This window comes from Sinocyclocheilus anshuiensis, unplaced genomic scaffold (assembly GCF_001515605.1).
Source record: "Sinocyclocheilus anshuiensis isolate Anshui unplaced genomic scaffold, SAMN03320099.WGS_v1.1 scaffold227, whole genome shotgun sequence".
Lineage (NCBI taxonomy): Eukaryota > Metazoa > Chordata > Actinopteri > Cypriniformes > Cyprinidae > Sinocyclocheilus > Sinocyclocheilus anshuiensis.
Window position 1 is genome coordinate 1,496,218 of NW_015549590.1, and position 26,103 is coordinate 1,522,320.

The window sequence follows — 26,103 nt, forward strand, 5'->3', positions numbered from 1 at the left end:
TGAGTGACAGATCCGATACCATCACGACACCAACCTAGACTTATCCACTAAAGCCCATGCTCATCAAGAACATACACTGTACTTTCTGTGTTGTTTTTCAGTAAAAAAAGTATATATTTATATAAAATATATGTACTTTATACAGATTTTTACTGAAAACAAGACAAAAAACTAATTAATTTTAACAATGTATATATACTGTAAAAAATACTAAAATAAAAAGAAATATATATATATATATATATATATAAACTATAAATATATATAACTAATTATGCATATAAAAATAAAAATAAGAATTTTTGTCTCTTCCTGCACTGTATATGAATTGTATTTTCTTGCTCTTTATTTACTGTATTTGTGTCATATTGTGCAAAAAGAAATTACACAAAAAAAACTAAACTAATTCTTGAAACTAAATAAAACGTAATTAACTCTTCTGTATTATATTTGTTATATCAACATGCATTATTATATGTTGTGTTTAGCACTTTTAAGGACCTTTTACTAAAAAATAAATGAAGAAAAACTTTTTAGATGTATGAGCCAAAGATATGACCTCATGCTCCATTCTTAGCAATGACATAATCCTGAACAATTCTATCCAATCATCTTTCACGGCACCTTATTTGACACGCACTGCTTATTCATTAAGCCAAATTACATTTCCATACTTATTTATTCTCCTTATTACTCCCGATGGCAGCTCACCTCCCGCTTTTAATTATCACATTAATAATACAGACATGAGCTCCATTAGAAGGAGGAGATCAGAAGACATGGGCAGCTTTTAATGGAGGATGAGATTAGCTGGAGCATCACGCATGAAGCGCCCACCTGTGTGCTGACCAGGTTCGAGCAGCATCAGGTCAGCTCAGTCCTGCGTTCTGAAAAACTCAGCTTTGTTCTGATTAGGATGGTGGGCATTTGTGGGGAAACAGTGGGAAGATACAAAATTAATCATACTTTAATGCAGAAATGTAATGGGTAGCTGAGGTGAGGATTCTTTCAGCACAAAAACATCTTATGCATTTTAATTAGACAGGTTTTAAATTAAAGAAAAGATTCAGTTCTATTTGGCCAATTCACTGCAGCACTGAAATACTACACAATATACAAGAAATATTATTTGAAACTTATATCCAACAGGTATTCTCTTCATTTACACAAATTACTTAACGGGTTAAAAATGTCCTTGTATATTGAGTCTTTGTTTTACGCAATTGGGAAGTAAATGAAATTAAATGAAATGAAACGAAATTTAATGAATGAATGAGTATGGTTTAGCCTGTTCTTGTGGCTTATGGATTTGATCTAAAGCTGATTTTAGTATTTAAAGATTTATACAAAGATGTTCGTAACTGAAAACTTGACATATTAATATGTAAGTGTCACACAGTATAACTTCTATCTGATTCTAGTTGACATTTATAATAACAAGAGATGTACTCTGCATGAATGATGGCATTCAGACGATTATATGTCATTTTTGTTGGAGATTTTAAATGGACAACAGAAATGTCAGATTTCATCAAAAACAGCAATATTGTGAAATATTATTACAATTTAAAATAACCGTTTTCTATCTGAATATATTTTAAAATGTAATTTATTCCTGTGATGGCAAAGCTGAATTTTCAGTAGCCATCACTCAAGTCTTCAATGTCTCATGATCCAGAAATCATTTGAGTGAAAGAACTGCATTCATGTTAACTGTCATACTGCATAATTAAACGTTATTCAAAACAGAACAGACAGAATGCTGTTGGCTTTATCTGCATGTTATAATGTAAAATTTACTTCATTTTATCTGCCACTTTATAACTTCAACATTATGATTCTTAAAAAAACAAAAAAAAACAACACACCACAGGCATTATGGTACAGCGGGAGCACAGGCAACCCAACTGCTACTACAGGAAATGACTAAACACCCTGTGGATGTACAGTCTGGACCAGCTACTCATGCTGAACCTGCTCAGACTCATGGCCCTACTGCGCACCCCTCAGAGATCCAACATGCCCCATTGCCCAAACCCGCTGGAGACGGCAAGAATCAATCACGAGTATCTTCAGCATCATGAGCTGACTGAAGGAGAGGGGGTTATTGAGCAGGAGGAGAAGCATTCTGGGTCTCGGAGGAAGATTTGTAAAACATACTAAATATCCACCAATCTTGACCTAAAGTTAAAGATTTCTCGAAGTTCAATTAATTATTAAACAAGCCTGTCTGCCACAACCTCCCTTCAAACGTAAAGATGAAGAGGTGAGGTGGTGAAGGCAATAACAGCGATTCCTAACCTCTTGAAGTACTTATATCAATTAGGACTTTTAATAATACTATTAGGATTGTCATAACATTGTTAAGCAGTTAATTAACTGCTTCACACATTCTGCTACTTTTTAAGGAAAGAAAACAAAATAACAGGCCTATGTTTAGTCAATTTGTGTGGATCACACTTTCTGTACAAAATAAATGCATGTGTAAAAACAACAGAAGATTTCTATGACACTGCTGTTCAATCTCACTCACACACGAGTATAACACTTTATCCTATTTTCTTCCCATAAAATGTCTCAGTCAATCAAGCTAATATAAGTTTTAGTTTTAGTGGCACATTAAAAAATAAAGACAAAAATCTAAGATTACGAGATTAAAGTCTAAATATTTTGAGAAAAATTTTGAAATTACGAGAATAAAGTCGAAATATTTTGAGAATAAAGTCAAAATTACAAAAAGAAGTCAACATACTTTGAGAATAAAGTCGAAATTACAAGAATAAAGTCAAAATATTTTGAGAATGAAGTCGAAATTATGAGAATAAAGTCTAAATATTTTGAGAATAAAGTCAAAATATTTTAAGAATAAAGTCAAAATTACGAGATTAAAGTCAAAATATTTTGAGAATAAAGTTGAAATTACGAGAATAAAGTTGAAATATTTTGAGAATAAAGTTGAAATTACAAGAATAAAGTCAAAATATTTTGAGAATAAAGTCAAAATTACGAGAATAAGTCGACATACTTTGAGAATAAAGTCAAAATTACAAGAATAGTCAAAATATTTTTAGAATAAAGTCGAAATTATGAGAATAAAGTCAAAATATTTTGAGAACAATTTCAAAATATTTTGAGAATAAAGTCAAAATATTTTGAGAATAAAGTCGAAATTATGAGAATAAACTTGAAATATTTTGAGAATATTCAAAATATTTATTTAATGTGGCATGACAGATCGCTGTATTCACCTCATGTGAATCAATTAATTGATCAACTTTATTCTCATAATTTTTACTTTATTCTCAAACTATTTTGACATTATTCTCGTAATTTTGACTTTATTCTCATAACTTTTTCCCCCAAAATATTATGACTTTAATCTCATAATCTTAGTTTTTTTTTAACATGCCACTAAAATGCTGTCATAGTTTTTCACCCACAGAATTGATTGTTTATTTTTTTTAGTTTAACAGTAAATTATTGTATTCATGACATTTTAAAAATATAATTTATAACACCAAATAATATCTAGTATAATATGAGGAGCACAATTCTGGTTTGGAGTCGATGAGGGGCTACTTGAGTCGAACTGAAGGACCTGTGGGAGCACATAAGACAAAAACAGTTAGGAAACACTGGCTAAAAAGGCAGATATTCAGGATGCTAAAATTGATTCTCTAGAAGGCAGAAATCTGTGCCAGAGTTTTGGTGACTTGATCCTTGACATTGAGGGCTCCTCTGCACTCCCTCCAGCACAGGAGAAAAACTCATTTCTAGCAAACACCAGGGATGCTAGGAATGAACTTTACAGTCAAATCATCTTTTGCAGTAATTGTTCATGAAGTAACATTTCAGCACAGTTTGTATTTTGTATGAAAGAATGAGCAGGAATGTAGTTGTAGCTGCTCAGTGTGTTTATGTGACGGTGGCATTGAATGAATTTTCTTTATGCTTTGACATCTTTGAATCGACTATTTAATCTATCAGGGCCACATAAACAGTGACATTCTTTGGCACAATCATGATGGCTTCCTTCCCAGCACAGAATGTGAAGGATCGCTCTGTCTTCAATACGTTGCATTCAATGAGTCTGAACGCATTCCAGAATTAATTGTGATATTTCACTAGAAGCCAAGGAATGAGACATTGAGATTCGGTGGACATTTCTGGCACAGCATCGTTATTCTCGTTCTCTCTTCCCCTATCTATTTCTCTCTTGGGTCCTAATTAACTCCTGAGGGCCTGAGAGCCCTCTGACACAGCTGTCTGTCCCCTAAGGCCAACTGTTCACTATGCTGTTGTGACCAGGCCATTTCAGCCCCATTTACTCCTCAACTGCACTTACTGGAGAGCAAACAGCTGCAGCTAATAGTGCATAATACTGTAATGTTGACACATACACTCACAGACACACACCTTCAACAATTACAAAACGGATACACTAAACAGACAGGGCAAGAATGGATATTAGGGGGATATGAATTAAAAACTCACATAACCAACACTCAGATGCTCACCTGTACTCAACTCTGTATGAAATGAAAAACACTCGAAACACACATATGAGATTCATAAATATTTATGGAAAAGGAAATGACGTGATGTGTGGCCAAGTATGGTGTCCCATACTTGGAATTTGTGCTCTGCGTTTAACCCATCCAAGTGCACATACACAGCAGTGAGTAGTGAAACGCACACACACACACCGTGAACACACATCCGGAGCAGTGGGCAGCCAATGCTGCGGCATCCGGGGAGCAGTGGGGAGTTCAGTGCCTTGCTCAAGGTACCTGCAAGTACCTTCATGCATAAAGTAAAGTATGCCTGTTTAGTAACTGACTGACTGGATTTTTATTTATTTTTTTTTTTGCTTAAGACATTAGTAGATGGTTTGGAGTCATGTGGATTACTTGTGGATTTTTGTGATGTTTTATCAGCTGTTTGGACTCTCATTCTGACGGCACCCAGAGGATTCAGTGGTGTGCAAGTGATGTAATGCTACATTTCTCCAAATCTGTTCTGATGAAGAAACAAACTCATCTACATCTTGGATGGCCTGAGGGAGAGACTTTTCTTTTATTATTATTTTATGTTTTAGTTTTTAATTTAATTTGGCCCATGGCATCAGTTCTCAATTAAGTGTGTGCCTGACAATTGCATTTAAGTTCTAATGCAAGACCACAATATTTTTAACAGTTTTTTCAAAGACTAATTTGCCTACGAAAATAGTTCCAAACAAAGCAGAACAGTTGCATCTCAAAGCAACGCTGAGTGGTGTTTCACTTTTTTTTTTGAATAATTCAGTGTTTTTGAATGAAAAGTCAGTGATTCAATGACCAGTTCTTAAATACAGTGGTCACTTGCTTCATTCATGAATGAATCAGCTGGTTTGAATGAATCATTAAATGAATGATTCTATGATTCACTTATTGCCACTTGCCACACTTGAGTACATTTTCAGCAAATTTTCACTTTTGGGTGAACTATTCCCTTCTTAGTGCTGAGTTATAATTCTTTACCAAGAAATTCTAATTAAAATATAAAACTGTTCGTTTCTTTATTAGGCTATGCAAGATACTGTATGTGAACATCTAAACTTCCTTGAAACAATTCTTCAAAGTCAAATCATTTTTGTTCTATAATGTGATGCATTTCAAAGCGAAAAAAAAATATTAATTGAGAAAATGTGGTGTGGGAATCAATTTGATTTTAAATAGTGGCCATTTCATATTTGAATGGAGCCAGACTAAATGAGAGTTTGCTAAAACAACAACTAAATAGCTATTTGGCTATTGGTTAACATTATCCAATAGACAATTAACGTAAAAGGAACGTCGTTTCAGAGGAAGTTATTACATTTTGATTAAAGATTCCGATTTCTTTTGAATAATGTGCACCGATAAACCATTCCCGTGCAATAAGACCAGGAACAAGCATTAAGACAGTCAATAGAATCCATTTTGATTTCATGCTGACTTTAATGATCACTTCAGTTTTGAGCTGATATTTCCAAGTCATTAGGATGAGATACTGCAGCTCTTAAAGCTTTTCTGTTTGGGTCAGGGATGCACTGATTTATTGTCATTTGCCAACCTTAACTTGATTTGGACTGTGAGAGAGTGAGAGAGTTATGGGACAGAAGCAAGTGGGACATGGCATACTGAAATATGACAATTTTTAAATTGGGTTCTAAAGGGCGCATGGAGAGCCAGGCACAGGCAGTCACAGAGCGAACGATGGAAAAGAACAATTAGCCAAGCACAGGGAAGCCACCACACCACCACCCAACATCAGTTACCCCACAAAGACCAAATCACAACCCTGTTGCCTGTCAGATGGAACTGGATTCGGCCAAACTCATTAGATACACACACACAAAATCATCTGCTCAGCTACCAGCCACTTACGCTGTCTCCGTTTTATTCAGAAAGCTTTTTAGACTTCAAGATTTGTGACAAGCTCGGGGGCAATATGTCTCATGGGGCCATTTTGAGATTGTAGTAATATTTGAAAGCATTTAGGAGGCTGATTCTATTGTAATATATGCTACTTTTTACACACTTAGCAAAAACTGTCAGAATAAAAACACTAATAGACAGAGTGCATGGGTTGTAGAGAGATAACAGCCTCTTCCATTTTGAAATAACGTATATTATACAACATTTCAAGGAGTTCTGGATGCTGATTGGTCAAAATAGCATTCCAGCCATCCTAAAATACACAAAATAATCCTTAGTGAGGCGAGACACCATATTTAATCTGACACAAATGAAAACAAGGCTGCAGAGGAATAGCTGTACAGTTCATTCAATAGGTTGTACTGTTGGTCTCTTGATGCCAATCTTTCGGCTAATAAAACAATGAAAAAATGTTTCCGGTGGACAAAATGCACATACAAAATGAAAACACGGGCTACCATGAAAATTAAACGTGACCTGGAACCTTAAGACAGTACAACTTATTCATCAGGCTGTACTCGCTCCCTTGTGCACTCATTTTTATCCGTGTCAAATTAAACATGCTGTCTTGTCTACGCTGGCAAGGGTCCACAGTAACCGCAAAGTTGCAAAACACTTGTTCTGCTGCACAGCACCAACTATTAGTCTTACTTTACATGTCAGAGAATATATCTGCAAGTATAATGATGCCACTTAATGAATTTACTTAATGTTTTAATGAACATTTATGTCCTTATTATACGCTAAATCACACTGTATTGTGAATATGAGTCTAAAATGGAAGAACACAGTATTAGTATGTAGTTACACGGTCATCAGATCGAAACACTTACTTGTCTGTCATCTCCTGTCCGTTCCAGCAGAGAGAGCTGTTGAGTGCCGTCGGCTCTTTGCTGCACAGAGCTTCTCCGAGGCCACTGTAGAACTGACTGAAGCCCCTCAGACCCGAGATAAACTCCCTGCGGCAGACAGAGAGGAAATTGAGAAAGTAAGAGAGCAGCAGAAAGAAGAAAGAGAGAGAAAGTGGACTCGAAGAAAGATAAATTAAATTAGATGGTGTGCACAAAGAGGCAAGATTAAAAAGAATCCATGGAACAAAGATACAAGGATTTATGGGAAAATTGTGGGGCATGGAGAAAAAAGAGAGAAAATCAGAAAAATGAAAATGGGCTTGGGGTCAAACGCAGTGTGAAAAATGATCTACTCCATTACTTGTCATTTCCTGTCAGGCTAAGTTGATTTGAGACGCTTTGACTGTTAATTGACATTATGCTGGAGAAGAAACAGCCCACTGTGTTTGGCTCGGCCGCTCTCATCTGTTCATCAGAGCGAGGGAGAGTGAAACTGCACAGGACAGAGGGGGCAGAAGGCAGCTCAATGTCACTCACACGGCAGGAGACAAAGCCTGTGTTATAATGAGCATCTCTCTGTCACCATCAGCCTGAACACACATACACACACTGCAACTAACAGCACAAATACACAAACACACACTGCATTTCTCAACTCATGCACATACCTCCACCCACAATGACTCATGTGCCAGATTTTGACTGATTTTGAAAACAACAAATATCTTAATTAATTATTTCTTTATGTAGACTATACATTCAAAAGGTTGGGGTCAGTAAAAGGTTATTTTAATTTGATTTGTTCTTTTAATTCATACTTTTATTCAGCAATGGTGCACTAAAGTGATCAAAAACGACAGTAAAGACATTTATTACAAATAAATGCTTTTGTTTTTTCGAACTTTTTGTTAATCAAAGAATCTTGAAAAAAAAAGGTTGGGTTCTACAAAAATATTAAGCAGCAAAGTTTTCAACATTGATAATAATAAGAAATGTTTCTTGAGCAGCAAATTAGCATATTAGAATGATTTCTGAAGGATCATGTGACACTAAAGAGACTGAAAAGAAAATTCAGCTTAGCATCACAGGAATAAATTAAATTTTAAAATATGTTTTAGTTCTTTATAATAGTTATAATAATAGTTATAATAGTCTTTATAATAGTTATAAATACATTATAACTTAGAAAGTGTTACTACTTTATAATAGTTATAAAGACTATAATAGTACTTTATAATTGTTCTTTATAATAGTATAACAGTTCTTTAAAATTATAATAATATTTCACAATATTTTTGACATTTTAGTTTTTATTCTCTTTAATCATATAAATGCAGCCTTGGTGAGCATAAGAGATTTTTTTCAAAGGTACTGATCTCAAACATTTGAATGGTAGTGTACAGTATGTGATAGATATATAATCAATTACTATATTTTTACATTTAGAATGTGTATATACTACACATACATACATATTAATAAATACTATGCATTATACATCAATCTGGACATCAAAATTTGAACTCAAACACATCTTACACTCAAGTACATTTTTTTCTAATTTCTTGTCTTTGATGTTGAAAGAAGTAGAAGAAAAGTACAGAAATAGAAAAAAGGTGAATGTCGCCCCTGCACACAGCATCTCTCAAATACTCAAAAGCACAGAATAGACTGTTTGCTTTGGTTGTAAGACCCCTAAAAAGGTCTGTGAAGATCTATACAGAAAAAAACATGAAGGAAGAGAGAGAGCCAGAGGAGGAGAGCGTGTGAGTGCTGAAGTGGAGAGTCTTTTACAGCATCTCAATGCACTCCACACAAACAGCATCAGAAGATGTGAGCTGTATGAAGAGATGCATGAGAACGGCATTATGGTTGACTGCAATTCCTATTTCTCAGATTTATTATACACTCATTAGATTTTCACTGAATTGACTTGCTGTCAATTCTATAACAGCAATGCTTTGCAGTCCTCTTGGAGTGTTTAGAGCACTTGAGGACTCTCAAGAGATTCAAATGAAAACAAGAACATTTATATTTTCAGCTGCTGATTGGCATTTTTAAGAGCTGAGGGTAAAGAGCATATTAGAATGATTTCTGAAGGATCATGTGACACTAAAGAGACTGAAAAGAAAATTCAGCTTAGCATCACAGGAATAAATTAAATTTTAAAATATGTTTTAGTTCTTTATAATAGTTATAATAATAGTTATAATAGTCTTTATAATAGTTATAAATACATTATAACTTAGAAAGTGTTACTACTTTATAATAGTTATAAAGACTATAATAGTACTTTATAATTGTTCTTTATAATAGTATAACAGTTCTTTAAAATTATAATAATATTTCACAATATTTTTGACATTTTAGTTTTTATTCTCTTTAATCATATAAATGCAGCCTTGGTGAGCATAAGAGATTTTTTTCAAAGGTACTGATCTCAAACATTTGAATGGTAGTGTACAGTATGTGATAGATATATAATCAATTACTATATTTTTACATTTAGAATGTGTATATACTACACATACATACATATTAATAAATACTATGCATTATACATCAATCTGGACATCAAAATTTGAACTCAAACACATCTTACACTCAAGTACATTTTTTTCTAATTTCTTGTCTTTGATGTTGAAAGAAGTAGAAGAAAAGTACAGAAATAGAAAAAAGGTGAATGTCGCCCCTGCACACAGCATCTCTCAAATACTCAAAAGCACAGAATAGACTGTTTGCTTTGGTTGTAAGACCCCTAAAAAGGTCTGTGAAGATCTATACAGAAAAAAACATGAAGGAAGAGAGAGAGCCAGAGGAGGAGAGCGTGTGAGTGCTGAAGTGGAGAGTCTTTTACAGCATCTCAATGCACTCCACACAAACAGCATCAGAAGATGTGAGCTGTATGAAGAGATGCATGAGAACGGCATTATGGTTGACTGCAATTCCTATTTCTCAGATTTATTATACACTCATTAGATTTTCACTGAATTGACTTGCTGTCAATTCTATAACAGCAATGCTTTGCAGTCCTCTTGGAGTGTTTAGAGCACTTGAGGACTCTCAAGAGATTCAAATGAAAACAAGAACATTTATATTTTCAGCTGCTGATTGGCATTTTTAAGAGCTGAGGGTAAAGAGTAGTCAGGTCATCCTCATGTTTCATTACGGCTGAATAACAAGGTCAGCCATTAGAATCAGTGAGGCAGTTGAGCTCCAAAAGCATAGTGAGTGCCATAAAAATGTTCATTTATTTTAAACAGACTGGAATTTAATTCATTGTTTGTGTTCAGCCAGTCAAATATGGTGTTAAGGGCTGTCGCACAAGGTCTGAAATCAGAATATTCGGAAGTGCAAACAGACATGTGCACCGACAAACCCAAAGTGATGCACAAACACCTGCCCTTTTGTTCTTTTGACTTATAAGTGGCATTTCTGCAAGATTTAAAAAAAAAAATGTATATATTAGTTTTTAATTAAATTTGGCCCATGGCATCAATTCTCAATTAAGCTTGTGCCTGACAAGTATGCGCCTGCATTTAAGTTCTGATTACGCAAGATCACAAGATGATTAACTGTTTTTGCAAAAACTATTTTGCCAACTAAAATAGTTTGAAACCAAGCAGAACAACTGCATCTCACAGCAACACTGAGTGACATTTCATTTTGAATGTTTCAGTGTTTTTGAATGACTCGGGTAAGCCAATGATTCAATGACCAATTCTTAAATACAGTGGTCACTTGCTTCATTCACATGTGAATCAGCTGGTTTGAATGAATCATTAAATTAATGATTCTGTGACTCACTTATTAAGACTTGCCGCCACCTACTGGTGCTTTCATATAAATAATAGTATAATAATTTTTTTCCCAACACTTTCAGGTTGATTTAAAGTTGCAATCTAAGTAGCGACAGGCCTTTACTTTCATTTGTCATCAGTCTAAACTTTTTTTTTTAAATATAACAAAATTCAACATTCTCTTTTAATTCAACCTCAAGTTCAAGATCAAGTTCAGACATTTTACAAAAATACAACAAATGCAGAGATAACTTTAGGACATAAACTATTACTCTAGGAAAACAGTTTTCATGTTAACTGTCTGATGTTTTTTTTTTGTATTAATTCACATACAAAGTTTTTGAAAACTGAATTATGTCATTACCTGCGGCGTCCAAAGAGGGTCTCATCGGGGTCAAAGTTCACCGTAGGACGATTGTGGGGCACCGGCGAGGCAGCTGCAAGTTCTGCCGACAGCGGCGCGGCACGAGACACCCGCGGGGGTGCGTGTGCACATATCCCGCTCACCTGTGAACAGGAGAAGATTGGAGGGCTAAATGTGATCACTCTTGGACACAGTCCTGGAAGACGTCCAGCTGAGAAAGCAATTAATGAGACAAACTGTCCCTGCAAAACTTCCTCCCCATTCAGCTAATTGCCTGGCTGATGGTGCCGCATTTGCCTCCTGTTTGTTTGTTTGTTTGGGTTTGATGACAATAGGATTTACATAACAAAACGAGGCATTGTTGGGTCTGTCAGACACTCTGGCTGCGCTCTTTCAATAATCATAACCCTTTGCAGACGTTGCGAAAGTAAACAAGCCTCTCATTCCCTTTCTCATGAGCGCTAAACGCTATTGTTTTTATACGGGACAACATAATAATAGTAATACCCCTCTCCCACACTGGCTGTGTGAGATAATGGAGTCTTGCCATTCTTTCAGGTGCAATAAAAATGCAAATACCTCTTAATGTTTAGCTTGTGGTTTAATGATTTGCCGCTGGCTTAATTTCCCATGGGAACTGGTGCTTGTGGCATATTGTGCCTGCTTGTTCATGAATGAATATGTGTGTGTCTGGGTAAACAGGCTCTGGAATTCTGATGGGATCTGGGACAGGAGATCAATAGTACAAGGACATCTTCATGCGGACTGTGGGATTGGTCGCTGTACACTCTAAAAAATGCTGGGTTGTTTCAACCCAATGTTGGGTCAAATATTGACTAACCCAACTGTTGGGTTAAAAAGTTAATTTAAAAATGTAACCAAAATTTAACCCAACAGTTGGGTTAGTCCATATTTGACCCAACATTGGGTTGAAACAACCCAGCATTTTTTAGAGTGTAGCTAAACATAACAAGAAGATAAACGTTTGAACATGTTCTGAAACATCAGTGGGTGGGGTGACTGGATTCACCCTACAGTCATTCATAAAATTTGCACACACACCAACAAATACAGCAACAAACTGCTGTTGAGCTAAACGACATGATTATCAGAGTAGATCAATAGAAGCTCTTTCTAGCAAACAGCCCAGGGGAGGGTAAATAGATACGGTTGATGTGCATGAATGTGTGTGTGTATGTGTGTGAAAGAGATTAAGAAAAAGAGCAAAACACAGAACAAGACAGAGACAAAAGCGGTACGGTGGAAGATCGGATCAGTGCGCCTCGACACAAATGCAATCCTGACGCAACATATTCCAGCACTGCAACACTTTCTACCGTTGCTTTTCTGTATTTTTCTGTGGTTCCACAGGTAATATGATATCTCACTCAAACCCAAGCTATTTAAAAGTGCAGGTATCGAAGTTACAAACTACTTTATACAAAAATAGCCAAGCTATGTTCAAGCTACTCTGTTAAAAAAAGAGTGTGATGAAAAAAGTGGAAAAACATCTTACAAGTGATGTGCAATATTGTTTACTTTATTATTATGCTTATTTAAAAACATATTTTTAAAAGATTTTTAAGGTAATTCTATAAACGAGAACATGACTTGATGAGTAACTTACATTTTAGTTACTTTCAGTCGAAATAGTTACACTATAGCCTGTGTTATAGTTTCCGCGTGCGCTAGTCCGCTAGGGTCCGCTATGGTATGCGTGACGTAAAAATCGTCATCGGAGAGTGTGCGCCGAGGCTTCGCGCGGACATCCGCGTGCCTCCAATTTTTTGTGACTTGTCCGCGCGGTCTGTAGGCTACAAAAGCACCAACTGCGCATGCGCAGGCTGTGCGAATAAGCCCGTTGCTACTCGAACCTGTACAATCCGTCGATAAAACAATATAAAGACAGCTAGATGTGCAATAACTGTGGGCAATTGTTTCTCCACATGTTTGTTTACTGTTCAAACCAATCTACTGCAAGTATGGAACACGTCCGCGGAGCGGACCATCAGCGTAATGCTTTCGGTAGTATAAATACAAGTAGACCACGTCCGCGCTGTCCGTGTAGGCGTCCGGATTGCTCATGCGGAAAGTATAACACAGGCTTATGAAGGCAGATCCTGTAGGAATCCTGTATTTTAGCATGAATGATTCAATGACTCGCTTTTAAATACAATCACTTGCTTTGTTGCTGAATGAATCAGTGTTTTTGAACAAATTGGTTGAATGAACGATTAATTGCCTCACTCTGTGACTTGCTGCCACCTGCTGGAGTAATGATGTAAATTACAATTTTTTTGAAACACGCAACAGGCAAGCGGAGTGAGTTATAAAAATATGTAAAAGTCCCAGTGCTTTTTTAACGCTGATATAAGCTATAAACAAGCACATCAATCACAATGCACAACGCTTCTTCCTTAAACAACTCTAAAATGTATTTTGGGATGCAACTCATCATATTAATATAGTGCTTTCACTAGTTAGCAGTAAACCTGTTGTTGCCTCACCTGAATATACTTGTATATTTGTGTTGAAAGTCTGTGACGTGAAAAGCAGCTTTATCTGCAGACTGCAAAGTATACATTCAAATATGTTCCCTCCTCCAAATCATTTACACTGGAACAGCTCTTATTGATTCTAACTCAAATGGGTGAATTGTGACTAAATGATTCAGACCTATTGAAAAGAACCGAATCAGAAGGGTCATATCGTATGTAAAATCAATCATGCCTATAAATCGAAAACAGAATACTGTACAAGTCTTGTTTGCTCAAATGTAATATTTAATAAAATAGCATGGCTGCTGAAACACTTCATGATTTAAAAAACAGCAATGGTACCATTTATTCAGCAAAGCGAATTTAGTTAAACTAACAGCATCGCCACTTTCAAGCAATGGTACTGCTTAAACCTGGACACATCAAACACTCTCCTCTGCTCATGTTAAAACACTCTCTACTCTAACTATCAACTGCAAACCTGCATGTACACTATCCACTCTAATCCCAGACACCCACACATTCTTCCCTAATGCTCTCTGTGGTATGTGCTCATGGGAAATCATTAGTGGCCGGTCTGAAACATGGCTCTTTCCTGCTGTAATTTACTCTGTGTTGCGGGTCTGTGTCCCTACGGCCTTGATTAATGTGATTGGGTGTGTGTTTGTCTCTGTTAGTGTATGCGTGTATCCAGGGCCCTTGGGGAGCTGTGGCACAGGAGTATAGAGCGGGTTTGTGTATGTGAGACTGTGTGATTGTTTCTCTCATTAGAGGGGTATTAGTATCAGGCAGTCGACAGAGGATGTGCTGGCTAACAGTAACACTGAGATAAGCGGCGTCTCACAGAGAGGCTCTTTAAATATCCAGTGCCTTTTATCTGTGCCTCACACACCCCTGAGAGGAGCATTAGGACCAGACACACACACATACACATTCATTAATATAAAACAAATTCACTCTCACATACACTTCATGACATGAGTGTGCAATGTTTAATACAGACATACATCCTAAGCTGAAACAATGGCTTATCAGCATAGCTGAAAATACAAAATGAATCATATGTGAAGGTTAAATGATAAACGAGGCCCAAGTAGAAGACAATGCTGGGATTTCTGCAGAGATACTAAAGCAATAAGCCATTCAAGACCACATGATGCAGTGATTTTACATTGGTTAAGAGTTAGCGGTTCTCAAACAGGGGCCCGGGGCCTACTAGGGGGCCTCAGAAAACATCCAAAGGGGGCTGCAGGATGACTTAAAAAAGTATTTAAGTTAATTATTATTAATATATTAAGTCCATCACCAACAGGGAAAAAAAATCAAGCACTTAAATGCTTGACAATAACTACTATTAGGCAAATCAAATACATTCATTTCTAAATCTAAATTAAAATACTAAAAAAAAACTCAAAAAAACACAAAATCAACATGTGGACTCAAATCATATTCGATTAAATAACTATTGTTTTTACTGAAGTACATGCAGCTGTAATATTGTGTTGGACAATGGGGGCCTTTGAGTCAAAAAGGTTAGAGTAAAGAGGACTTTACTTGCTTAATACTAATAATAATCATAGCCAGATTTAGCCAGAAAATGGGAGTGGTGCAAAAGTTACTAGCACTAAATTGCTGATTAAAATGCTGCCAAATTCAGCCGATGTGCAGCAACAGGTGGGTGTGTGTGTGTGTGTGTGTGTGTGTGTGTTTGTATGGGCTATTTTACAATGAATACAGCTTATCTCATCAGATGTCAGGAGTAAGATCCATAAGCGGAGATTTAGCTAGGGATAAAAGATTTAGTTCTGTCAATAAAACAGAAATCGCTTTGACAGAGCATTTGATGTACAGTAATGTGTAAGCGGCATTTCGAAAGCGTAGAAAGAGCCATGTCAGATTGAAATTAAGTAAGAATACAGCGATTTCCTGGACCTGTCTTTCATGATTCAGAGTGGCTTAGAGAATATACTTTAAATGCCAGAGCTCTGAATCTTGATCTAATAAAATTTTTAAAAAATAAATTAACAAAGCAACTGTTTGTCAGTAGCTAGGGATAAAAGATTTAGCTTTGGGTGTCAATAAAACAGAAATCGCTTTGACAGAGCATTTGATGTACAGTAATGTGTAAGCTGCATTTCGAAAGCGTAGAAAGAGCCATGTCAGATTGAAATTAAGTAAGAATACAGCGATTTCCTGGACCTGTCTTTCATGATTCAGAGTGGCTTAGAGAATATACTTTAAATGCCAGAGCTCTGAATCTTGATCTAATAAAATTTTTAAAAAATAAATTAACAAAGCAACTGTTTGTCAGTAGATTTGTCAGTAACGGTGGTATATGTGATTGTATTTCATTTAGCAGTTTTGTGTAGAAAACTGCCGAATGGTGAGAAGAATAATACTTAAAGTGGCAGTTTCTGTCATTATTTACTCACCCTCAAGTTCTTCCAAACATGTGTGTGTTTATTTCTTCGGTTGAACATAAAAGATATTTGGAAGACTGTTAGTAACCAAACTGTTGCTGGTCCCCATTGACTTCCATTGTATGGAGAATAAAAAAATACTATGGAGGTCAATAGGGACCAGAAACTGTTTGTGGTTACTTAACATTTCTTCAAAATACCTATTTTTTTGTGTTTAGCAGAAGAAAGAAATTCATACAGGTTTGGAACAACATCAGAATGTCCTTTTTGGGTGAACTGTTTCTTTAATGTAACAAACTATTTGTTTTATAACATTGTTAATAATAATCAAGCAAAACAAAGACCCTTCTAGATTGACTTTTCACAACAGATTCATTCTCATAATGTGCTTTTATACCTGACCCGAGCTGCTGCCATCATTTTTACCAGTGCAGAAATTTTTTAATATACCATTTTATACAAGGTATGAGGTCAGTAAGAGTTTATTTATTTATTTTAAGAGAATAATAGTTTTATTTAGCAATTAAGGACACATTAAATTGACCAGATGTGACAGTAAAGATGTTTATAATGCTACAAACATTTTTTTTTATGTATTTAAAATAAATGCTGTTATTTTAAAATGACTATTCATCAAAGAATTCTAGAAAAATGTATCATGGTTTTCACAAAAATATGAAGCACAACTGTTTTCAACACTGATGTTTCTCAAACACCAAATCGCCATTTTAGATAGATTTCTTAAGGATCATGTGACACTGAAGGCTGAAGTAATGATGACATCTTAAACAAATATTAAAACAGAAAAGAGTTATTTTAAATTGTAATAAGATTTCACAATATTTATGTTTTTACTGTATTTTTAATCAAATAAATTGAGCATGAGCCCCAAACATTTGAACAGTATAGTGTATGTTTTTGATAAGTTTAGATGTCTAGTTGATGTCAGCTCTATTGGAGCTGTCGCAGTCGCTCACTCATGAAAAGAGAGATGTTCCCCCAGGTGTTCAGTCTGAGAGTTTGGAGGTGCTATGAGTCGGTGTGAAACAGCACACGTCCTAGGTGTCAGGTGAGAAGTAACTACAGCAGAATCTGCCTGCACCTCCTCGTTTACAGCTGCGAGGTCAGAGGAGGAGGAGCTCCAGTCCCTCGGGCACACATCGGCTTCCGGAAACCATATTTCTGCTCACTCCATCACTTTCATGCACCCTTAAAGTATGCTTTTCAATCTTGTTCTTTCTTCCTCTCTCTCTCTTTTGTCGCCATTGCTCCCTCGCTTCTGCTCAGTAACTGGTAAAAATAGTGCTTCATAAATCATGCATTCTTTTCCAGAGCAAAGAGAGAGGCGGCACACTTTAAAAGGAGAAATGAGAGAAAGAAAGAGCACATTCAATGAGAGGTTTGATGAGTGAGATGTCACACTGCTAGATAGAACATGGCCACAGGGCTCTTCACACTGAGATGTAATATCATTGTTTTACAGCAGAATTAGATTCAGGTAAGAACGAGAATCATTCTGGAAACTTCTGAAGGTGCTAAAGCCAACAGGATGAAAAATGGTTAACAGCCACCAGAACAGACACCACTGAAAAGATGTAGGTTTAGTTTTAATCAAACTATACAGTAAAATAACTTGTGCTCCTAATCAGTTGTTCTTATTTTGGAAAAGTCATTGATTTATTTGTTTATTGTAAATAAATATGAAATAAATAGTCTTGAGGCAGCTGTTTATTTCAAACTAATGAATAATAATTATACATTTTTCTAACTATATTTAATATTTATATTTGTTCACTGAATAAAATGTCCAATCAAATACTTTATGCATAAATAAAATAAATAACTGCTAATACATTACAATAAGGTTCTTATTTGTTAACTTCATTTGTTAACATGAACTGACAATTAACAATATTTCTACAGCATTTTTCATCTTTATTAATGTTAATCTCAACGTAACTAATACATTTTTAAACAATAGTTAATGCACTGTTAACATTTTTATTAACTAACAGCATCAAAGGTTAAAAATGCTGTAAAAATGCATATTGCTCTTTGTTAGTTAATGCATTAACCAGTGCGAACAAATGAAACCTTTAATTTTAAAATATAATATAAAAATATAATTTTATTACTTTTAATACCTGCTGTATATTATAGTTGCAGGAACAAAATGTGAATGTTTACACTGTGTGTTCAAAAAAATTAAAATGCATTAGTTGATATTTGTTTAGACAGACCCTGTTTGTTGTGATTTAAGGTCAGATCAAATTTATGATATGTCTATGTCTATGATAAATTATAAATGTATCTGAAGGGTACATATACATTTTCCTGCAACTGTACATTCTGACAGCTGCGATTGCTAGAAATATTCCTAGGGATTATTCAATGGTCTTTTAACTTTAGCAGAGACATGTCTCTATCATCCATCCTCAAATCTACACCCATGCACCTTTGGCTTAGCAGTGGTCTTCCTTGAATTCATTCCTGCACAGACCATCCTAGAACACAGGTTATGTCTAGGGAGGAAAATCATAGTCACTCGGCTCGGATCAGGCCTGCAGACGGCACTTTACAGCCAACTGACAGACAAACACACATGCACAAACACCATCTTCAGCCTAACTGGCCATTCTCCCTGTGACATGTCCTTTGTATCTGGGTCGACAGCTGTTGATCACAGAGAAGGGAGAAAAAAGTATAAGCGAAGGAAAGAATAAGAGCGCAAAACCCCTTTTCTTCAGCACTGTTCCCTTGAAAAGAAAAACGCAAACAGAAAGAGCTTAAACACAGATAATCACACACCGGAGTGAAGACTGGCATGGATGTCACAAAGTTTTGGAGCTAAGTTCTATAGTTGTTGAACCCAACCAAAGACTTTACTATATTTGTGAAGCTTTAGCTTTCAGAACTCAAAAACTGTGTGGAAAGGTCACACACCTACACATGTGCTCTAACCATCAGTATTGGAGAGTATACTGTATATATAAAAGCATCAATGCCACAAACTTAACTACATTTTCACTAGTGTCGGTACTTCAGCTGTAGAAGTGTAACGTTATAAAATGTTATTTTTATAACATTATAAATGCTGCTTTTTGTTACACAGAATGCCTACAGTTATAAAAATACTGTCACTGACCTGTTTCATACAAACTCATGAATCAGTTTGTTTGATTCAAAAAAATATTCTCAGTACAGTACAGTTGGGAAGTCAGGTGTATTACATAAATTAATCTGTTCAAAATAATTCACTAAAATGTAGCAAACTAACTAAAGTGTAGCAAAATACTTAAAGTAGTTAAATTCTGCTGTATTTTTTAGCTAAATAGATTCAGGTGTTTCTAGATTTACTACTATGTTTACCACTTTACCAATTCATGTTCAATGCAGTCACCCAATCCACATTCTTTTTATGCCAAATAAATACTACTCTGACTGTAAAAAATAAATATCATCTAAAAATATTGTCTATTTAATGCATTAAAAACTGCATCCTTTCATAGTTTCAGTTTAGCTGTTAAATAATAAATAAATAAATTCACTGTTAAGTATTTTAAATTATAAGAAATATTAGCTACATTTCTAAGTATCTTCCTCAACAGCATGTTTCCATCCTGAGTGTGAATTTATTTTATGAAAAAAGTCAACGCAAAGTGACTTTTTGATGCACGTCTAGGAATTTATTTGGTAAATGTGTGATAGTTCATGCATGACATGCGGAAAAAAAGATATCGTGGCTATGAATTAAGAATTGATTCCTGCAACTTCATCTGTGGCCGCATTTTATTAATTTTCTTCATTGTTTTAGTTCAATTGTGGTCCAGATATGATTAATTTACTCCTTCATTTTAGGTGAATTGAGGCCACTGTGTACTAATTTGTTCCCTCATTTTAATTTAGCTAAATCTTTGCCACAAAATCTTGTTTTATTCCTGAATGCCATGTGTAAAGCTTCATATTTGTGCATGTGTTCTTGCTAAATAATACATCTAACCACCTCAAGTAAGTGCAGTTTTTTTTTTGGTGGAGAACTATTGTTTATGTGATGAATATAATACATGGATGCCCAACTAGTGCTAAACTCAAACTTGAGAAACTCTCTCTTCGTCACACGCACTGTCCCGTTATTAAGCAATAAAGTACAGAACCAGTTTCCCAAGCATCAGTGTCAACGGCACTTTACACTGAAGGATGCATTACCATATATATGGAGGTTTGGCTGAACATACAAACACCTGTACTGAGTAAACACAGACTTTAATATCGCATCTCTCCCAGATATCCAGAGCACGGATTTACTGACCGTTTCCAGAGCACATATATAGACAGAGACATATGCAGGAGAGATGTGGACATTTAGATGTGGAAATATTATCATTCTGTGTGATTGCATATATTAACAGCTTATGGCAGTGTGTAGTGAGGTTATTTTTACATGTGCATCACACTGTAGTGCTTTAATGTGAGGTTACATGGCCAAAAGTATAAGAGGTAATAGTTCCTCCAGGACCCTGCTGTTAAAACTTCACAGGAGCCCCATCAAGCAGCTCGATTACCCCTTTAGGAATAAATAACATGTTGGTATTCCTCTTATCAAAGGCCTCTCTGATCTCCACAAATACTGCGTGAACCAAACACAGCCACAGTTATAAACACACCCTCACTCACACACACCCACGCCGTACTGGCATAAACCTAAGGTGGAGTATTTTACACACTGCGTAGGAGGGGATGAGTGGAGATGGAGCTTTGCTGAATAATGCGAGTGCATTACGGTGCGGTAAGCGTGTGTATAAGTGTCTCGCGCTGATGGGAAACTCAGTGTTAAAGTGGAAAGTTCAGCACGTCGTCCCCGTCATGCAAAAGCATTACAAGCTCCACCATTGCTCACGTTCAATATTTCATGAGCACTTGCCCTCCTGATCTCGCTAACGTTCGCTAGAAACTGGAGTGTGTTATTGCTCTTTAAACTCCTACTGCCCCTGCAAAAGGGCCATCAGTGAGAAAGGTTCATCGGTTCCTGAGTAAATGTTTGGGTAAAAATGTTTTAGAGTGATCTTATGCAAGATGAACATCTGAAATGGTTACAGAAGGAAAATGAGGGGAGAATTGAACACTCTTCCACAAATAAACACCTATCCTGTGACAAACCTTCTCTGATTAATTTGTAATATTGCAACTTTTGTGGCTACTGAAATGTTTTTACAAAGTCCCTATTAAGACAATGTGATGGAGAAAATATGAGATTGGTGAAATTACATTATATCTCAATGCTCTCAAAATGTTTGCGCTGTATTGCCAAAGTATTGCCTTCCCCCAGAAACTTTCCATTAAGTCAAGTCAAGTCATCTTTATTTATATACCGCTTTATACAAGGCAGATTAAGTTGCAAAACGTTTGTTTGGGGAAATAAACTTTGCATTTTCTCACAAAAGCATTAAAATACAGTTCTTCTTTTCAACTTCATCACCAGTTTTGCACTTGCCTGCAAAAACGCTAAACATCTGTGAGCAAACAGTTTTTTTGTGGAAACAACATTTTTACGATTAAATTCAAAAACATTGAAACATATTCTTCACTCCCATGTAAATTTTCCCATTACCCTTACTGGGCTCTGTTGCTTTTGAAAGCAGTTTAAAAAAGTTTTGAAAAATAACAATGTATGTATTCTAAGATCACCAACCAATTTTTTTTGGAGTACCACGATAAAAAAAAAGAATAATTATTGATCATTTTAATAATTATTCATTTAGTCAATTAAATAATTAATAATAAAGATACATAATATGCACTTTGTCAGTGTTTTTTTTTTTTTTTTAGAACTATGAATAAATGAAAAATGTTACCACATTTTGTTTAGTTAGTAATACATAGTCAATTAAAGGCCAATTATAGGATTGCATTTAAACTGCCTCTAAAAAGACTGAAAAGTCATTAAAAAGTCTGTGTAAACTCCTATAGCGATAATTGTTCTAAATTTATTTATTTAAAATCTTACAATTTTCAAATATTTATTCCTCAAAAGTACTAAAATCATAAAGTCTGGAATCTGAATCTTTAAGTAGAATTGGAATTGTGTGATGTTAGACAGACAGATGAAGAGCTTGACTATATTTAGGCATGTAAATGTATAACTATATATAACTATACTGAAAGAGGTGTCCTGAAAAATCTTGATAGCTTTTTTGATTTTTATAGCCCTAGGCTCTGTTAACAGCCAATCAGAAAACTAGCCAATCAGTAACACTCTTTCCCTGTGAATCATTTCACTCGTTCTGGTCCGCTGACACTGGGTTTGCTGACATGTCTTTGGAGGTTGAGGTTTTGGAACGAGGGTGTTAGCAAAACGGCTTAAGTTGGCAAAATGGCTGGAATCGCCTACAGCGCTCAAATTTTCACCCCGTTTCTGAGACCAAGTGTCACTCACCTGTGCGCTGACTTTGCTTTTGGCCACCACGGCTTGTTTGAAAGCCTGTCTGATGATGACGTGCAATCTGAGCACCACGGCCTCAATGTCCTGCTCCCCCTTCATGGCAGCGGCGAGTGACCCCAGTTCCTCCACGTACGCCCTCCAGTGAGGCTGCACCTCCGCCGCTCCCCCCAGACATGCCCCCATGGTGCTGACACACAGCGGGCGGCACGGCCGAGCCTCCAGCAGGCCTTGACAGTGCGGGCAGTACCAGAGCTTCAGCAGCGAGCGGCCGCAGTCCCTGCCCGCACGCAGGTGCTGGGTGGTGTTGACCACTTCGATGCCCAGGTTCAGCGCTTGCAGGAAGACCCGAGTGGCCAGGAGCGAGCGAGACAGCCGGGTCATCATCATCTTGGGAAACGACCCGAACGCAGAGATTCCCCTCCAGGCCCCACGGAGGCATTCTTCCGAGATGCCCGTCACCGCCCCGTTTCCAAGCAGACGCCGGTAGGTGAAAGGAAAAAGGCGGGAGAAGAAGGTAGAGACCATGTTGTTTACGTTAGCATCCGAGCCCAGGATGTAGAGGGACATTTCTAGGAATAACTGTGTGACGGCTCCGCTGGCTCCGGCCCCCAAACCGGGAAACTCCTCCCGTAACAGTGTCAGAGTGGAATTACGACCCAGACGGAGGACCATGTCAAAAGCCTCTGAAATATAAGAGAAACAAAGAGATGAATGGAAGAGTGATGACAGAGTCTATAGGGCTGTCCACTAATTCTTATAAAAATGGTACAAAAGCTGTCACTGGGGCTGTACCCTTTCAAAAGGTACTAATATGTACCATTTAGGTTCTAATATGTACACTAATATATACCTATAAGGTATTAATATGCAGCTTTTAGAGGTTAAAATGTACCTTTTGAAAGGGTACTGCTCCAGTGGCAACTTTTTTTGCACCATTAAGTTTAGTTGAAAAATAGTCCTAAGTATAAATGAAATGTTTACAAAAGCCACAGACCAGAAAATAAGGGTTGGACCAAAATGGCAGACACTTGGATTATATCAATGATATTGTGTTTTGTGTGACAGACTTCAATCCTTTAGACATTTACAATGATTTTGACATTTACGCTCATTTACATTTTAAGAAAGAGAACTTTATATGACTAAATGATTTCTTAGTGGCTCTCAAGCATGAAATTGGTCTAACCTGTGTCCATAATGCCAATTAAAATAAATAAATGTCTAAATTTCCAGTTTGTTTTAAGTGTTTATCTTTTGCCACTGACTTATCTTAGATGCAGCTCCAGAATATACATTATTTAAATTTCTACATATACTATTTATACTGTAATATCATTTAAATATAATAATTTTATGATTATCTAGGCATCATACTTCAATGAGAAGTTGAAAGTTACAGTACGTGAATAAAAAATACACTACTGCTCACTACACTACTCCTTTGAACTTTCTATTCATCAAAGAATCCTGAAAAAAAAATGTATCATGGGTTCCACAAAAATATTACATAAACACTGATAATAAGAAGAAAAGTATTTTTTAGAGCATTAAATTTAGCATATTTGAATAATTTCTGAAGGATCATGTGACACTGAAGAGACTGCAGTAATGATGCTGAAAATTCAGCTTTGCCATCACAGGAATAAATAACATTTTAAAATATTAAAACAGAAAACAGTTATTTTTAAATGTAATAATATTTCAAAATATTATTGTATTTCCAATCAAACAAATGCAGCCTTAGTGAGCAAGAGGTTTCTTTCAAAAACTTACTGACCCCAATCTTTTGAAAGGTAGTGTAATTTGAAACATTAGCCCTAACAAGACAAATTAACACTCAAAGCTATTTGTTTACAAATTTGAAGGCTCAATTACAGTAAACTTCATATTAGGCAACTGCACATAACATCGGCTTATGATCTCATAGCTAAGTTCTGCCTTAAGAACTATAGGTGCAACTGACTTAAGTATAGACTAAGTTAGATACTAAGCTCTTAGTGTGAACTATATAAATGGATAGTGCAACTCTAACCAGAAGCAGCTACTCAAGTTTTTCAATCATTACTAGGAACATCAAGCAGGTGTGCTGGAGCAGGATGAAGCTGAACTCTGCAGTAAAAGTGGTCCTCCAGGAACACATTTAGACACCCCTGAACTGAGGCACCAAACCTATTCATAGACACTCTTAAAATGTTACTGATGCAGAGAGTTCACTGACAAAAAAATGAAAAGAAAATACGCAATAATCCACAGAATCTTTTCCTCACAGATGCACACACAATCCTAATTGCTGAAAGATGATAAACAGTGAGAAAAAAGGAAGATGGAATTAAAGCTTCCCCTCTAGATGAAAACCACGATGTCCTTTTAAAACAACAAGGGTGCTTTTCAAGAGCCTTATTATAGCTATAAAAGGCGTTCATTCATCCGTGCTGGATGCTGTGAGAGAGATCTCCAGAAAACAGCACAAAGCGACGAGACATAATCAGTGACATCTGAAAGCTCTCAGTGAAGCCTTATCAGCACGCAGGCAAAGAGGGATTGCTACCGAACCCACCCAGACTACCGGGGAGACCAGAAACGAGAGGCTGAGGGGATCTGGGAGCATGTGGAGAGGAAAACTGAAGGCTACAGGGAGAGAGGAAGAATGACAGAGAAAAGAAATATGAGTGAAAGAGAGGAGAGAATGGCCTTGGGTTCGTCATCCAGAGTTCCAGACAGTGTGAAGGTGATTGAGAGGTGGGGAGTCTGCAGAGCCGTGATATAAGCATGCTGCCGAGCAGACTGTTCACAGCCACATACGTGAAGAGCTCCATCCATCTCTCCCAGGGAGTCCGGCTCTCAGGGGCACAGGATATTACATCAGCACAACACGCTGGAGGAGTTTATGGATCGCACTGATTGAGACGAGATAGAAATCACTTAGCACTATATCACAGAGCAGTTAAAAGTCTCAAGGTGCTTTTAGACAACCCGGAAATTCACTCTCAGTGGCTATGCTCGTACTACATACTCATATTTAATCACATGATATCTGCAGTATACAGTATGCATGTTGTGCACAGCATGAAAATGTTCTGTTTGCATGGAAGAACCAGATCACCTTATAACTCAGACTGGACCATTTTTCCAAAGGCTTTTTCCAAGTTTACAATAAATAAGGTAGGCTAACACTTTAGTTTAGGGACCATTTCTCACTATTAACTACACTCTTAAAAATAAAGGTGCTTCAAAAGGTTCTTCAAGCGATGCCATAGAAGAACCATTTTTGGT

General features: G+C 36.3%; 1 protein-coding gene across 2 annotated transcripts in view; it reads right to left on the bottom strand.

Moving 5' to 3' along the window:
- The window catches only part of LOC107658084 (glypican-3-like), a 123,292-nt gene that overhangs the window by 40,347 nt on the left and 56,842 nt on the right, over positions 1–26,103 (bottom strand). For both annotated transcript variants that reach the window (XM_016446512.1, XM_016446513.1), the window contains 3 exons: positions 22,825–23,513; positions 11,474–11,616; positions 7,292–7,417 (listed from right to left, as the gene is read on the bottom strand). In XM_016446512.1, the coding sequence (XP_016301998.1) occupies positions 7,292–7,417; positions 11,474–11,616; positions 22,825–23,513 (958 nt within the window). The remainder of the gene's footprint in view (positions 1–7,291; positions 7,418–11,473; positions 11,617–22,824; positions 23,514–26,103) is intronic.